This window comes from Ochotona princeps, chromosome 1 (genome assembly GCF_030435755.1).
Source record: "Ochotona princeps isolate mOchPri1 chromosome 1, mOchPri1.hap1, whole genome shotgun sequence".
Classification (NCBI taxonomy): Eukaryota; Metazoa; Chordata; class Mammalia; order Lagomorpha; family Ochotonidae; genus Ochotona; species Ochotona princeps.
In genome coordinates, this window is record NC_080832.1 from 119,530,597 (window position 1) to 119,545,272 (window position 14,676).

At 43.8% G+C, this 14,676-nt stretch overlaps 1 protein-coding gene across 7 annotated transcripts in view; it reads right to left on the reverse strand.

Moving 5' to 3' along the window:
- Positions 1–6,391: 6,391 nt before the first annotated feature.
- The window catches only part of CARMIL1 (capping protein regulator and myosin 1 linker 1), a 323,242-nt gene continuing 314,957 nt past the window's right edge, over positions 6,392–14,676 (reverse strand). For 4 of the 7 annotated variants that reach the window (XM_058667065.1, XM_058667053.1, XM_058667087.1 and 1 more), the window contains 2 exons: positions 13,303–13,452; positions 6,392–6,692 (listed from right to left, as the gene is read on the reverse strand). In XM_058667065.1, coding sequence (XP_058523048.1) covers positions 6,556–6,692; positions 13,303–13,452 — 287 coding nt within the window. In that variant the 3' untranslated portion in view covers positions 6,392–6,555. The remainder of the gene's footprint in view (positions 6,693–13,302; positions 13,453–14,676) is intronic. The other 3 variants (XM_004593085.3, XM_004593084.3, XM_058667059.1) reach the window with 2 other exon arrangements.

Below are 14,676 nucleotides of genomic sequence, written 5' to 3' on the forward strand. Positions count from 1 at the left end.
ATAAAAGTGCCTGACTTACAGCTCAGGTGTTTTCTCTTTGTATTGCCCTCTCCAACTTGTTGAAAGACTTATTCTCCAACAGTTGTGGATAACTGTGCACTTGGAAAACAATGTTAGGAACATTTATGTATTAAGACCCTCATCTTGGGCCTGGCAGTATGGCCTAGTGGCTAAAGTCCTTGCCTTGAACGTGCCGGGATCCCATATGGACACTGGTTCTAATCCCGGCAACTCCACTTCCCATCCAGCTCCCTGCTTGTGGCCTGGGAAAGCAGTCGAGGACGGCCCAAAGCCTTGGGACCCTGCACATGCATGGGAGAGCCGGAGGAGATTCCAGGTTCCCGGCTTCGGATCGGCGCAGTACCAGCCATTGCAGCTCACTTGGGGAGTGAACCATCGGATGGAAGATCTTCCCCTCTGTCTCTCCTGTCTGTATATCTGACTTTGTAATAAACATAAATAAACCTTAAAAAAAAAAAAACCCTCATCTTCACCAACATTGTGGCAGAGTCGGTGAAATCAACTCTTGGGACATCCTACCACAGAGTGCTGGTTCAAGTCCTTCCTGGCAACTGTTTTCAATCCACTTTCCTGTTAATGCATTCTGAGAGGGAACAGAAGATGGCTCCACTACTTGGGCCCCTGCTACCACGGAGAAGGCTGGATGGTGCTCTGGATGCTTGGCTCTGTCTTTTTGAGTACACAATCTCTCTCTCTCTCTCTCTCTCTCTCAATCTCTCATACCCTACACACACAAGTAGATGGAACAATGTTGTTAAATGACTGCCATCTTGGCACACGCCATAGACAGTACCAGACAAGTAAGGGGCAGAGATGCCAGTGAGAACCCACAGGGAATAGGAATCTACTATAGCCAAGAGTGGGAAAAAATGATGAGATAAAAAGAAAACAGCAAACTTCAGCTAACTGGTTAGGGTCCCTCAGTCAAATCCCTGCAGTATTCAGGAGATTTATTTATTTACTGAGAGGTTTAAGCCCGCTGGACTGGATCATGGGTTGGCCAGGTCTTTGATAATCCTGGACCAGGTGTGGTCTCCAAGCAGCAAGGAGACTCACAGGTTAATGTTTGGCAAATAGCAAATGCTCCATAAATTCTCGTTAATAATTAATGAAGTGGTCATGGCCCAGGTCTTATGAATGACAGAGGGACAACAATGACCTGGGGAAAAGCTAAAAGGGAATCCCTAGATGTTTCCAGAACCCACTGTAGGCAGCCTCAGAGACTGGAAGATCATTTGGTTCCTCTTGGAAACTACAGGAACAGATTTTCCTACATTGTACTCTGCTGACTACAAAATGCCAAGAGGTAGCCTGAGCACAGGGGCTCCTCCACTGCCATCCTAGAATCCCAGTGTTGGCAGGGCAAGGAAAGACTCCAAGTTACAGTCCGAGGCATTGCATCCTCTATGAGGCTCTTTCAGTGAATGTTGAGCATCAGTGAAACTGTTATTCATTTACTTATTTACTTTCATCTCTTTAGACTCTTAGCTCCATGTGTCAAAGCAAGGGGCCCTGGTGTCAACAGGCCACTTCCCTGATGTATCATTCATGCTCAACAAATACTGTACAACTTCACAAACTGGCAAAGAGCCTGCCATGTGCTTAAGGTGTTTTTAGGGGTTAGGGAAAGAAAGACATACACTGTAAATCTAGATTTCAGGAAAGCAACCACTGGAAGCCTCCATAACGTGTGTTGGCATTGTAAAAATGCTCTCTGGTGCTGTGATGGCAGAACAGCACTCCCTCCAAGCTTCAGGACTCATGCTTGCTTTTTAATCTGCCTGGGATTCTCTAGGGGAAGGTCCATTTCATTCCTCTCCCTTAATACACAGCCATCTTGTTCTAACAACAATGGCTCCAGCCTTGTCTGCCACCCAAGAAGACATCCAGGCACTGACCATCACTCAGTCTCAGTCCCTACAGCCTGAAAGCTGGGCATTTCCAAACCAGCTGCCAACATAAAATCTGCTAGAGACTCGCATGGTACAGCGCACTGGGGAAGCTTGGCTTGTCCGTGGCTGCCATTCTGGCTCCTTGTATGTCAATGCTAGCAGCACAAGGTGCCAGCACTCTGGGCTGTGCTGACATTCCCTCACGCACCTTGGGGTCTGGCTTTTGTTTGCCTTGCAGGAGTAACTGGAGAGCAAACTACAGGCCAGCATTCAATTACATAAAATGAGATTTAGCAAGATGGAAGGCCTATCCTTTTGTTTCTTCCAGGAAGAATCTATCTAATTAACATGTTCATGCTTCCTCCCCTATCCTTCTTGTTTCAATGAACTCATTAGCGATAGAGTTACTTGGTAAAATTAGAAGGTGGAAGTGGTCTCCTTGGACAAGACTGCACCGTGACATCCCCAGAGTGGGTGCTTCCTTGGCAATTTGACTGACTGGCCCAGCCCAGTCAACCCTAAAGTCCTCTGTGGGACAGGCTGCTCGGGACCATCAAGGTGCCCTCTGTACCATAGGGTGAGGGAAGCTAGGCTCCTCTCCCACCCACCAGACTTGTGGCAAGACAGGGTTGCAGCAGGGGCCAGGGAGAGGCCCAGAGCTAGGGATATACCCACACCCACTTTCCATCTGGACAGGAAGCTCTGGGGGCCTCTGCTCATGGACACTGCATCTCTCTTAAAAGATCTTATTCCCCAGAGGACACCCTCCCTCCAACCAGGACTCCTAGGTAGTTCTGTAGTCACAGTGCCTTTTATTTTCTGTAATCCTAATGCTTTGGCATCTTGGAGCCCTTGCTGGCATAGAGGGACTGTGCTGTGTCTTACAGACCGTCAACAATCACCTGAGAGCACACCTTTCTCAAACTCGGCAAGCCAGAACCCTGGCACCCAAGGCTACCACCCCGCCCTCTAGCCAGCTCCTTTGCCCTGGAGTCCATTGTGATTACACAAGCAAGGCGAGCCTAAATCAGGTGACCTCACTCACTCTTTTCTTCACTCGGAAACTACAATAAAAGTCCTTGCCTTCCTTTCCCCCGCCCCAGCACTCACAGCCTCCTAACCTGACCCTTTGTGGCGTGCAAACCACCTGTGTGGGGTGGAGCCAACACTAGCAATGGCAAGTAACCATCTTTCCAAAGCAGTTGTCTTCTGTTAATCCTGCCACCATGCCAGACTAAGAAAAGTTACCTTTGCAAATAGCCTTCATGTCCTCTCTCAGAAGATTTGTCTCCACCTTTGGGTTGGGGGACAGGAACTGACCTCCGTGCGTGTCTGTCCTGTGCCCACAATGCACACTCATGGATACACCACCCCCTCCAAGGCCATGGTGAGCCCTAAAGCATGCATTCCTACCTCACCTTCCTCCCGATCATTATTGACTTGGAGGGTTTGCATAAACAGGGCCCAAGAGAGAAGTTCTCAGGGAGCATCCATGGTCCAGGAGGACAGAAAATGCATCCAAGATAAGACTTTCTCATTCATTTAAAGAAACATCTGTGTGAGAGGACGCTTGTTCTATCCTACTGGGCCTATGATGCTGGTTCTCAGAGCTGACTCCTAACCTTCGGGGACTATCAAACCCTTTGGCCATCTGATAAGGTCCAAGCATTTCTCAGCATTTTTTTATATGGGACCAGTGCAGTGGCACAGCTAGCTAAGCTACCACCTACAATGCCAAGGCCCCGAAGAGTGACTGCCTGAGCACGACTGCTTCGCTTCTAATGAGCTTGGGGAGGCAGTGGAGATGGCCCAAGCCCAAGTACTAGGTTCCCTGCACCCACGTGGGAGACTCAGATGCAGTTCCAGGCTCCTGCCTCTGCCTGGCCCACCTCAATTCCTTATAGCCATTTGGGGAGTGAACCAGCAAATGAAGGTCTGACTCTTTGTAATTCTGCCTTTCAAATAAGTCAATAAATATTTTAGACAAATTTTATATGAATAAGGTGGCATAATACAAAGGAAATTAATTACATTGAAATACCTTTAAAATATGTTTTTTTAAGTTTAGGAATAAATGCACTTCCTTATTAAATCATTAATCCAATTTCATACTTGTAACTATTTTAAGTTAGATGTGAGGTGTATTATACTGAAAGAATCTGTGCAGTCCCGGGTACTAATAATATTATGCTTTATTGCATATATTGGTAATGAAAGAAAACTCTAAATTGCAAATGAGATCAATGAAGCTAACTGCCTTGTTTTGTTTTGCAGTTCAACCTTACCAATACCCTGAATCCTCCCCAGTCCATGTCCTGCAGGATAAGAATCCTTTCCAAAGCTTAGTTCAGCATCAGCAAGTCGAGATCTGGTGCTTTCTGAGCGTGCCTGGCCCACAGTGGTGCTGGCTTCTGGACCAGCAGTTGGAATGGCAGATCAGGTCACTGTCTGCAGGTGCTGCTGCTTTCCCCTGCTGCTGCAGGGGAAAGGTCAGGCTCTTAGGGCTGTCAACGAGAGACCCATCAAACCTGAAGAAGCTCCTGGCTCCTGGCCAGGATCAGCTCAGTTTCAACTATTGCAGCTATTTGGGGGAATGAATGAGCAAACGGAAGATCTTTTTCTTTTGTCTTTCCTTCTCTTCATAAAGTCTGCCTAAAAAAAAGAATAAATATGTTTAAAAATCCTTGGCATGGGCTAAGAGCAAGCTCAGCAATCATTGGCCAAAATCAGTACGTCCAATCTACAGAAACGGAAAAAAGGCTCTGCCCTTCCACAGAGCTGTCTTCTGAGCCCTGGAGCTCTCTGCAAGGATCACTAAACTTGTCTGTGCCTTACCGAGCATGCTGCTCTTATACTCACAAAGCACCACCCAGGACACACTGAGGAACTTCTGATCTCTGTGGATCATCCTGGAGATGCTGAATTGATAGCCAATCAAAGCAACAACTGGAAAGGGCATCACAAGAGTGTGAATTCTAGCTTTGGTAGGAAGCTTGATCACCTGAGAACACGATACACAAGCAGCCAATTCCAAAATGATTTGTCAGGGAGAGGACGCCCCAGGCTGGTCAAGCATCACCTTGAGTAAAGCTCTCATAGGCCAAATGTCCTCTGGGACTCTGCTCTGAGTGAGTGCAAAGCCCAAACGCTGTTCCCTGGAGTTCTTGCCCAAGGCCCCCTGTCTTGGACTTCACAGGCTTCCCCCACTTAGATAGCATTGCCAGTCTGTTCCCACTGACCTACACAGCTGGAGGAAACTATCCTGGGTCCCTCTGCCCTGAATGAGTTAGGAGTGGCTGTAAACATCCAGTCTGCATTACTGGTCCCTGTTTCTATGCTGCGGACTCATCAGCAGAGGGGGCTGTACAGCAAGCCGGTTCCATCACACAAGCCTCACCTCCCAGGGCTCTTCAGTAGACAACCAAGCTGCATCAACTACTCAAACCATAATTCTTCGCTCAGTCCTGTGCAAATAGGATCTGGTTGAAACTTGAAATTCTTTACCTTTCTGAGTCAAGTCTTTATGTAAAGAATAATATATATTTTAATATAAAAACTTGTTTCTAATATAAATTATTTTAAATATATAAAGAATAAGCAAATTACATTTATTTTGAAAGTAATGGTTCCCAGCTTGATCATGTGACATTGTGACTATTCTTGATCTTAGGAAAAAAAATCAAAGTTCACCACTACAAAAAAAGCAACTTGAACAAAGTCAAAATTCCACTTGTAAAATCATTTTATTGGTATAAATATACATATGAATAAAATACCGTCAGTCTGTAATGTAAGTGAATATTTGTGAAATGTCTTATAAAGAGTAGTATTTTGATTCTTTTTACAGGTGTCAAAGTATTCTCTGAAAATCACACATTAAAAGCTAATATGCAGACAGAAATTAAAGGCCTCCCAAAACATGAATATTCATAAAATCTCAAACCAATCAACTATATACATTCATCTGGGCAGGTGGTGGAATCAGTCGCAGGCTTCTCTGTTCTTAGCTGTGCTCGATGATGGTATGCAAGTGTTACCCACCTAGTACTAAATGTACAATTCCACATCAGGAAGGAAGAAGTTCCCCACGGGAGAATGTAAAAACCATACCCAAGATCTAATATATATAATTTATACAAATTATTTATTAGTGTGCTCTGTTAATATAATTACAATGTGCAATTGCATACATCAAGAATAAATTGCTATATCGAGTTGTGTGCAGATCCGACACAAGCACATTCAGCAGCTCCCCACAGCAGGCTGGATGGTGTCACTTGAGTGTGTCTAATCAGGTTGTTTACCTCCCCAGACCCATCCTGCAGGACAATCTGTAGCTGCCTCAGAGAAATTCAAGTAGGGCCCGTGGAATCATTGCTGGCTTTCATTGAAGGCATAAGAAGGAATGTTTAGAAATCAAGTATCAAATGCTAAGGGTTGGACGAAGACCAAACAAATGTGCTTTGAACACCAAGAAATAGATATTTTTCTCTATATTTAAAAAAAAAGTGGGGTGGAAGGGGCAAAGAAAGGAGAGCTTCAAGCACCAAGAGAAGAGTGTCTGGGAAGAAGAGGTGTTGCCCTGTTCCTCTCTGCTGGCAACCCAGGCGCCCTGCCCGGGGAGGTCTATGCAGGGTGGCCCTTACACAAAAATGAACTCTTTTTCTGCTTCTTCTCCGGAGTCACTGGACTTGCTGCCATGACGGCCATCTCGGCTGGAGGGCCGCTGCTTTTGCTCTTGATGTTCCTGGGGCTGCTGGCCCCAGCTTCTCCTTGACACTGGAACAGAAAGGGAAGGAGGTAGCACAGTTTATTACAGGTAATGCTGATGGCTTGACCAACACGGAGCTGAATGCAGTAATCCCATGAACCCAGTGTGGGAGGCTGGACTGTACTTTCTCAGAAACCTACTTACCATTAGATTCCTGCCCTGAAAATGGACCAACAAAGACAAGGACAGAACCAGAAAACACACACAGATGCAGTCTATGACAAGGTGAGCCTCTCATAGACGTGGCTGAGGGTCTGAGGGTGGGGACCCCAGAAGACAAGGCCAGTGGGAAAGCAGAGAAAGAGATGGAAGGCAGGACGGGCACTCAGATACCATTTGTCATTCCCTGGCTGCTACTGACTACTCACGCTTGGGCAGACGCAGATGTGAGCAGGTGTGTGGGGGCTGGGCAGATATTCCTGTCAATGCCTTCTGCACATCACTGCTTTAGGGCAGGGCATAAGGACCAAACCCAGGAATAGGTCAGGCCTTTCTGCTTCTCAAACAGTTCACTCTCTAGGAAATGCATACTTCCAAGTCTTGTGACTGTGCCTTACATACCACTTGTGGCACTTTCAAACCATCTGGCACCACTCTTCAGGTAAGCATTACACTGCAGTTGCCCATTCTGATGAGAGATCAACAGGAAGACTCCAGTGAGACCTTTAAAGAAATGATGTGAGACTCCCTGCTGGAACTGGGCCTCTACCACATCGGACATGCCGTTTTACTGTTGCTCGTCCTCACAAGTGTCTCATGAGGCAGGTTTTCTAAAACGTCCAGGATACAAATCTGATGTGACTCTCAAAACCGCTGTTCTTTGCAACTAGATCATTGCTTCCCTGCTGGGAGACCTGGGGCAGATGCTGGGATGCTCTTTTCCAGCCCGATGATTCAGGGTTATTAAACATTGCTCACTTTTGTTTATTGTATAGACACCACTTGAGCGAAAAATACCACATCCACCTCCGCTCTGTGGTGGGAAGCCTGCAGCAACCTCGGCACTCAGAAGTTCAAAGGATCCAGCCAGGAATGTAGCCCTCAGTCCTGGCAAGTTGCAGGCATCTTCAGATGCAGTGAGGTACTCTGACTTGGGCAGCACACTCAGAACCTCACCTTGCCAGGAGCTGACTACTTAACTGTGCAGCCCACTGGAATGCTTTCAAGGGAGAGCTCGTTAATCATAATGGTCAAAGAGCAAACCTCACAAAGTACTTCTCCTTGTCAATTCAGGGCCTACCGGAACCAGATTCAGAGTGCTAGACAATAAAGATTTGAACTGGCAGTTAGGGCCTTAAACTGAAATTAGGCACAATTCTGAAAAGGAAAAAAAAAAAACTTTTCAAAGCTCATCATAATGGTTTTAAGTTTTCATTCCTTTTTGCCCAACAGCTTTGAGCTAAATCTCTGATGGGGCGGGGAGAGCAAAACACACATAGAAATAATTTGGGGAACTGGCACAGTGACATAGCAAGCCAGCCCTCCACCTGAGACTCGACTGCTCCACTTCCGAATGAGCTCCCTGCTTATAGCTTCAGAGGGCAGCAGAGGATGGCTCAGGTCCTTCAGCCCCTACACACATGTGGGAAGCCTGGAGGAAGCTTCTGGCTACCAACTTTGGGTTAGTCCAGCTCTGGACGCTGAAACCATTTGGGGAATGAACTGGTGTAGAGGGGATCTTTCTCTTTTGTCTCTGAGACATTTTAAAATAAAAATAAATAAATCTTTTTTAAAAAACAATTTTTATTTTACATGTCAGTTAAAATATCAAGTATACTTGTTTCATAAGTCCTTTGAAACTTGTGAATATGCTAGGTTTTTTAAAAAAGATTTACTTACTTTTATTGGAAATGCAGATTTACAGAAAAAAAGGAGAGACAGGAAAATCCTCCATCCCCTAGTTCACTCCCCAAAAAGCCAAATAGCCAGAACTGAGTCAATCTGAAGTCAGAAGCCAGAAGCTCCTCAGGGTCTCCCACGCAGGTGTAGGATCCCAAGGCTTTGGGCTGTCCCCCACTACTGTCCCAGGCCACAGGCAGGAGGCCAGATGGGTAATGGGGTGGCCAGGACATGACCAGTAGCCATATGGGATACTGGTGCTTGCAGGAGAAATATTAGCCAGTTGAACCAATATGCCAGCCCCAAATATGGTAAGTTTGGAGCAGAAGATAAAACAAATCCATAAATACTTCTGCTTCCTATAAATCTCAGGTCTAAAGCTTGTTCTATATTGATGTGGCATAGTATGGCAGAAAAAATGAGGAAATTTCTGTCATCCAACACATTTATGTCATAGATTAAATACTGTGATAATCTATGGTCATGATAGCAAGTATGGCTGCTATTCAGAAAAACCCAGTCTAGGAATCTTCCAGCAAAGAGAAAGCTATCCTCTTGCCTACACCCAAGTATTGGTCCTTGCTGGTCACTGATCCTGGGGGAGAGAGGACAGTGGTGGCCAGGGCACAGGAGACTGGGGTGGTGGGAGGAGGCAGGGGAGCATGGAATAAGGAAGATGCAGCAAACAGTAATGTGTCCATGCTCTCTCTGATTTCTGCATTGGTGACACAAAACAGTTGTGAAACAAAACCTGCAATTGATCTGACATGCATTAACCAGCTGTTCCTCTGAAAGGGCTGTCGAAACATTTCCCCCTGGTGGTGACACTAAAATTTCAGGACAAGTACAATCACCTGCACCATTGTAAAGGTGCATGTGAAAATGTTGACATCGCCTTAGTGTTGCATGAAACCACAACTCATGGGCTGAAAAATGAAGCACAACGAGAACCAGCTATCAAGTCACTCAACGTGGTGAATCGAAACTGCAGTACTGGGTCTCCCAGCTTCTAGCCCTTTTAGCCCTGTGCTGGTAACTTTGTAGGGGAAAGCTCTCTGGCTTCTGTTGGTTTTCTAGGCTGTAAGAGCATCTCATTGGTTGCACAGAATAAAGAAGCTAATTACAACTACACTGAAGTAGGCTTGGTTAGGCTTACATTCAAGGATGATCTAAGCAGAGTTTGAAGATTCTGAGTTTTTACTAATTTGTTTCACCTCAACCTTCTGTTAAACAGCTTCATTGAAGGCTTAATTTTATCCAGGGGGAAAGAAGTCTTAACATCAGGATACTTTCATGTATTTCTTCAATGTTGGCATTGCTATAATTATGATTACTAGAGTGTCTCTATCCTGCCAATACACATATCTGGTACTATCCCATGTGCCACTAAAATTGTGTAATAAAAGATACTCCAGCAAATAGCAGGTGATTTATTCAACACAAACACTCCCCTGCATATTCATATCCTGTCTATATTGGCAATAATTCGCTCACAGAGGCTCCAAGATGAAACCTGTCACTCTTGAAGATGATTTGCCTTTGTACACGCATACATGCAAATGTATCAGGTAATTAAAACCCTCTGAAACACACATGTGAACTCCGAATTAAAGATTCATTGCAACATTTGAGATTTTTGTTGCTGTAACTTCCACAGATATGCATATTTTTCCCAATCAACACATGACAGTGATCTTAAAATAATATCCGTGGTTGGCTTTGTTTTTTTTATGCTTTCTAGCAACAGCCAAAAATGCCAACCAACTGCTAAATTTCTTGTGCAGAACTCATAAAAGGGAAGTGGGACCTGGATCTGGTAGAGAAAGTTGAACAGAGCACTGACTTAAAGATAGCAAGCCACAGCCGATGGGCTGTGGGTTGATGGTGGGAGAAGCAGGTGACACATAAAAGGAATCTTAGAATCCGAGGCCCTGTGCACAGAAGGCCCAACACAACACACAAAACCAAAAGCATCTATTTCCTTCAAGAAAATAGCATGGGGGGGGGGGAAGGAGAGAGAGGAATTTCTACACCTAGAAAACTGTATCATGGGAAAAAAAATTTTAAATTAAAAAAAAAGCATAGGCTGAAAGCATCGCAGCTTGCAATTCAATAAAGAGAGAAAACAATAATGAAACTCAAAAGATGCAAATAAACAATAAGATGCTGGACTCTAGGCTTGGTATATGCTTGCAATGAAGGAACCTCAACTGAACTTGAACTGTGGTTATGCAACAAGGTGGAGGAATCTACCATCGGGGGAGGGGTGGGGAGAATCCCAGTACCTATAAAACTGTGTCACATAATACAATGTAATTAATTAAAAAAATGCAAATACAAATACTTCCAGTGAAAGAAATGGAGCATTGTACCTGTCAAATCAATATTTAAATACAGACAATTAAACATAATCATCATGACAAAAATACACAGCATGCTTTGAGAACAATAGCCTCTGTTTGTTTCATGAATACATCATTTAGGAAATTTAAAAAATGGTTTCAGTATAAATAAATCTGCTCATAGAGACTTTAAGGAAAGTCTACATGTTGATATAGGTAATTGCTCTGCTAAATGCTATTTTTTTTTTAACTGAACTATTCAGAAATCAAACTGCTATGGCATTCTCAAAGATGAAGTCAAGTGCTAGAATTGGCACCAACAAAACAAAAGTAAAATATTAGACATAAAATCAATTTAATTGAAACTCTCGTCGGTAATATAAGAAATCAAAGCGGAAAAGCAAATATAAGATGGTCCTATTTAATTCCACCAAAATTTGCGACAGCCCATCACAAAGCAGGATTTCAGCTAATGGGGTCATGGGAAAATCTGAGACAGATACAGAATTTGTCCTTCTTGCTTTTCTGTGATATGGGCTGGTGTGTTTATCCTCTTTTTACCATGACTCAAAGCCTTACTGGGTGATCAGTTTTTTAACAGTCATGTGAGTGTGTGTGTGTGTGTGTGTGTGTGTGTGTGTGTGTGTGTGTTTTCAGCAGTTCTCAGAGAAGGGACACTGCATTAGAGGTGTTTTGTCAGCAACCAAGTGGCCTAAGTCAATGGGTACAGTCATTCAAACGTCAATTTCTAGGATCTAGAATCTTGTACAAGATCTTGGATGTCCTAACAAAAAAGCAATGGAGAGCCAGAGGTTCTGACTTGACACATTCAAGAACAAATATAATTCTTTCAAAAAATGTCTTGGATGTTCACGCATGTAACTTTTCTAGGATTGAAGATAATGGAGATTTTTCTTGGCAGTATCAAAGAAAATTTCTTACAGAGAGAAAAACAGTTATTAACTGTGTGTGCAAACGACTCTACTATGTGAGAAGTTGTTTAAAAAACCAACTGTTATCAGTTTCCCCTCGGGTGATATGACTGGCCCACACACCTGCGGTCTTGGCTTCCTGCTGCAGCTGGTGTCCAGATGGGCACCTCATCATCTAGCTGGTTTCTACCCAAACAGCAGGCAAGTGAGGGCAGAATGGTCATCCAGTGGCTGAGAAGGCAGGCTGAATCTAATGTCCCTGGTGACTAGCTGGTAACGCCTCTCTGTGTTTTAACTCCACAGCAAGAAAAGTTTCTCAAAGACAACTCTGTCTTGAGGTATTCTAACTCTTGGGGCTGTTAAGTCTTGAGGTAGATTACTAGACATCTCTAACACATGTTCAAATATGAGAATGGCTGTTTCCTTTTGCAATGAAGATAACTGATCCCTACAATAAGATTACATCCATTAACTTGTCTTCTGAATACTTTCTTAGGAAGGAGTGAGGGCTATGGAGTTAAAACCAGAATGCTGTGCCACTCACCTAGATCCACGGGGTCTAAACACACTTGCCCTAAACCTGATCAGGTCTTAGACAAAGAGAAGAGTCTCATTCCAAGAGCAAGAATCCTTTACGGATAGTTTACAGATTGGAATGCTTGATTCTTCTCTTGTGGTAACAAGATTTTCTTTGAATGAATTCTCAAGCCACATTTAATAAAACTTGATGACCAGGGAGAGGACGAGTACGTTAGTCTCAGAAAAGACATTTCCTTTGATTTAGCAATGCTGGTTCTAAAAATCTCCAATTGGAAGTTAAAACTGTTTTTAAATTTGTCTCTTTGTTTCCTAGGATTTTTCTTAATTAAACAGAGCATACTAAGACTTGTTAAAGTGGCAAAGTGAAGACAGTGTCCATAGAGAAACTGCTGGAAAATGCAGTAAAATTATTCCTGAATGGTACTTTTCTTCCTTATCAAACAGTTCCTGAAATGTCCACTCAAAGATCACAGGTACATCCCGAAGTCTGAATTAAGTCAGAGGTTTTTCATTAATCTTTTCTAGAAGAGTGGAAAGTGCTTACGTTCTAGGAGGATAAACTCTGTTCTCTTAGAAGTATGTAATCCAGTGCTTACAGAAAGCAAACAGAAGAATGAAAATATAAAGGAAGAATAGGCAGTATGACCCCAAGTACAAAAACACACCTTACTGCTGATGTCAAAGTTTGAAAGAACAAGTCACTGAAGTAACTTGATCCATGTCTCATGAGAATTTTTCTAAGTTTAAACTTTCAAGTCAAATTTTTTTGGTCTCAAATGGAAGGACCATCGCATTGCCATTCAGAAGAAAACAAAATCCCAACAGAACAAAAACACCCCCCAACTCTGCTGTTTGCTTGATCCATGACTCATCCTATGATAGAAGTTTCTCAATTAAAGTTTGTTCTTGTTAGTGCCAGTTCATAAGCGTTGGGTCAGCGAGGGATGAAAATCGAAGGCTCTAACCATTTGTTGGCTGTGACTTCCTGTGCCCAACTGCATTCAATTCCTCTTCTGCAATGGCGGGGTACAGTTCTGAAGATCTTTTCCCTCCACTGGAAGGCTTGCCACTGCCATGATCTGAATGTCTTTTGTAATAATCTCCTCTTTGCACTACTAAGGAAAATGGATTCATTTTACCCTTTTGATTAGCAGATACAATGTGTTGACAATGTTTGAAAATACCTCTATGAAAAATTAAAAATCAGCTCACCCTTCCCCACTTAAGATTCAAGGAATCTACAGTGTCGGTCCTTGGCAAATACACCATTACCTATAGAACTCAACAGCCAACATCATGGGAACTTCATGCAAAATGAGGTGAGCTCTGAGTCTGCCCCCAAAAGGTACTAACACAAAGGCCTAGAGTTACCACTTGGATTCCATGATGGATGAAAGACAATTCACACTCACTGTGTAACCACCTAGAAGAACAGAGCCATTTACCTGTTTCAGAAATGAGTTGGGCACGCTAGTCCAAGGGAAGCACAGAAGAACAAGGGAAGGAAGTCACCAGCATGAATAACAAACAAGAAAACAGGAGTGAACACAAGTGGAAACGTTTCCAAAGACACCGATGGGGCTCCAAAGCAGCTATCATTGAAGGTCACCTTAGCAGACAGAGAAATCAGATAAAGTTCAAGCCTGACTACCCAGGACATTTACAAGCTATTCTCAGCCCTCCTATCCATCTTCCATTCGACAGGAATGCTCCACCAGCATAATCCCTGTGGTTAACTTATTCAGGATCCCAAACGGGCAACAATGCTGTTTACAGGGCTGCAGTCCTCATTGTCCAGCTGGAGAGAAGGAGGGTGAACCTTTGCTAACATCTGCTCCTCCCGTACCAAGGAAGAAAATCAGACATCTACTGGTGAAACCCTGAAATGTTTGAATAAATGGCTCACTCTGTGTTCAACTTCCTGGGGGAGAGAACACGGAGCTGTTTCCTGGCAGCACAGAGCCTCCTTGTGCTATCCAATACCCTTTGTTTCATGACACACATTCTCACCAGGGAGGCTGACAGTCTAGCCCCAGTTGTGTTTTCATCAGCTACAGACATTTAGGAGATGGAATTTCCCCCAAAAATGTTACAACAATTTTTACTCAACTTTCTGATCTTTATCATTGTGTAAATCATAAAATGAACGTTCCTACTCTACCAGCATCATTCCTTTTTCTACCTCCCTCAAATTCTCTCCAACTGATGCTGTCAAGCATTTTCTAAGCTTCCTTCAAAATAAAGATGTCAGTCAGCAGTCCCCGAAGGAGGGCAAATAAGGGTAGTGATGGGAGAAGGGTAAAATGTAAAATCAGGGTGCTCAGGGGACACTCACTTCC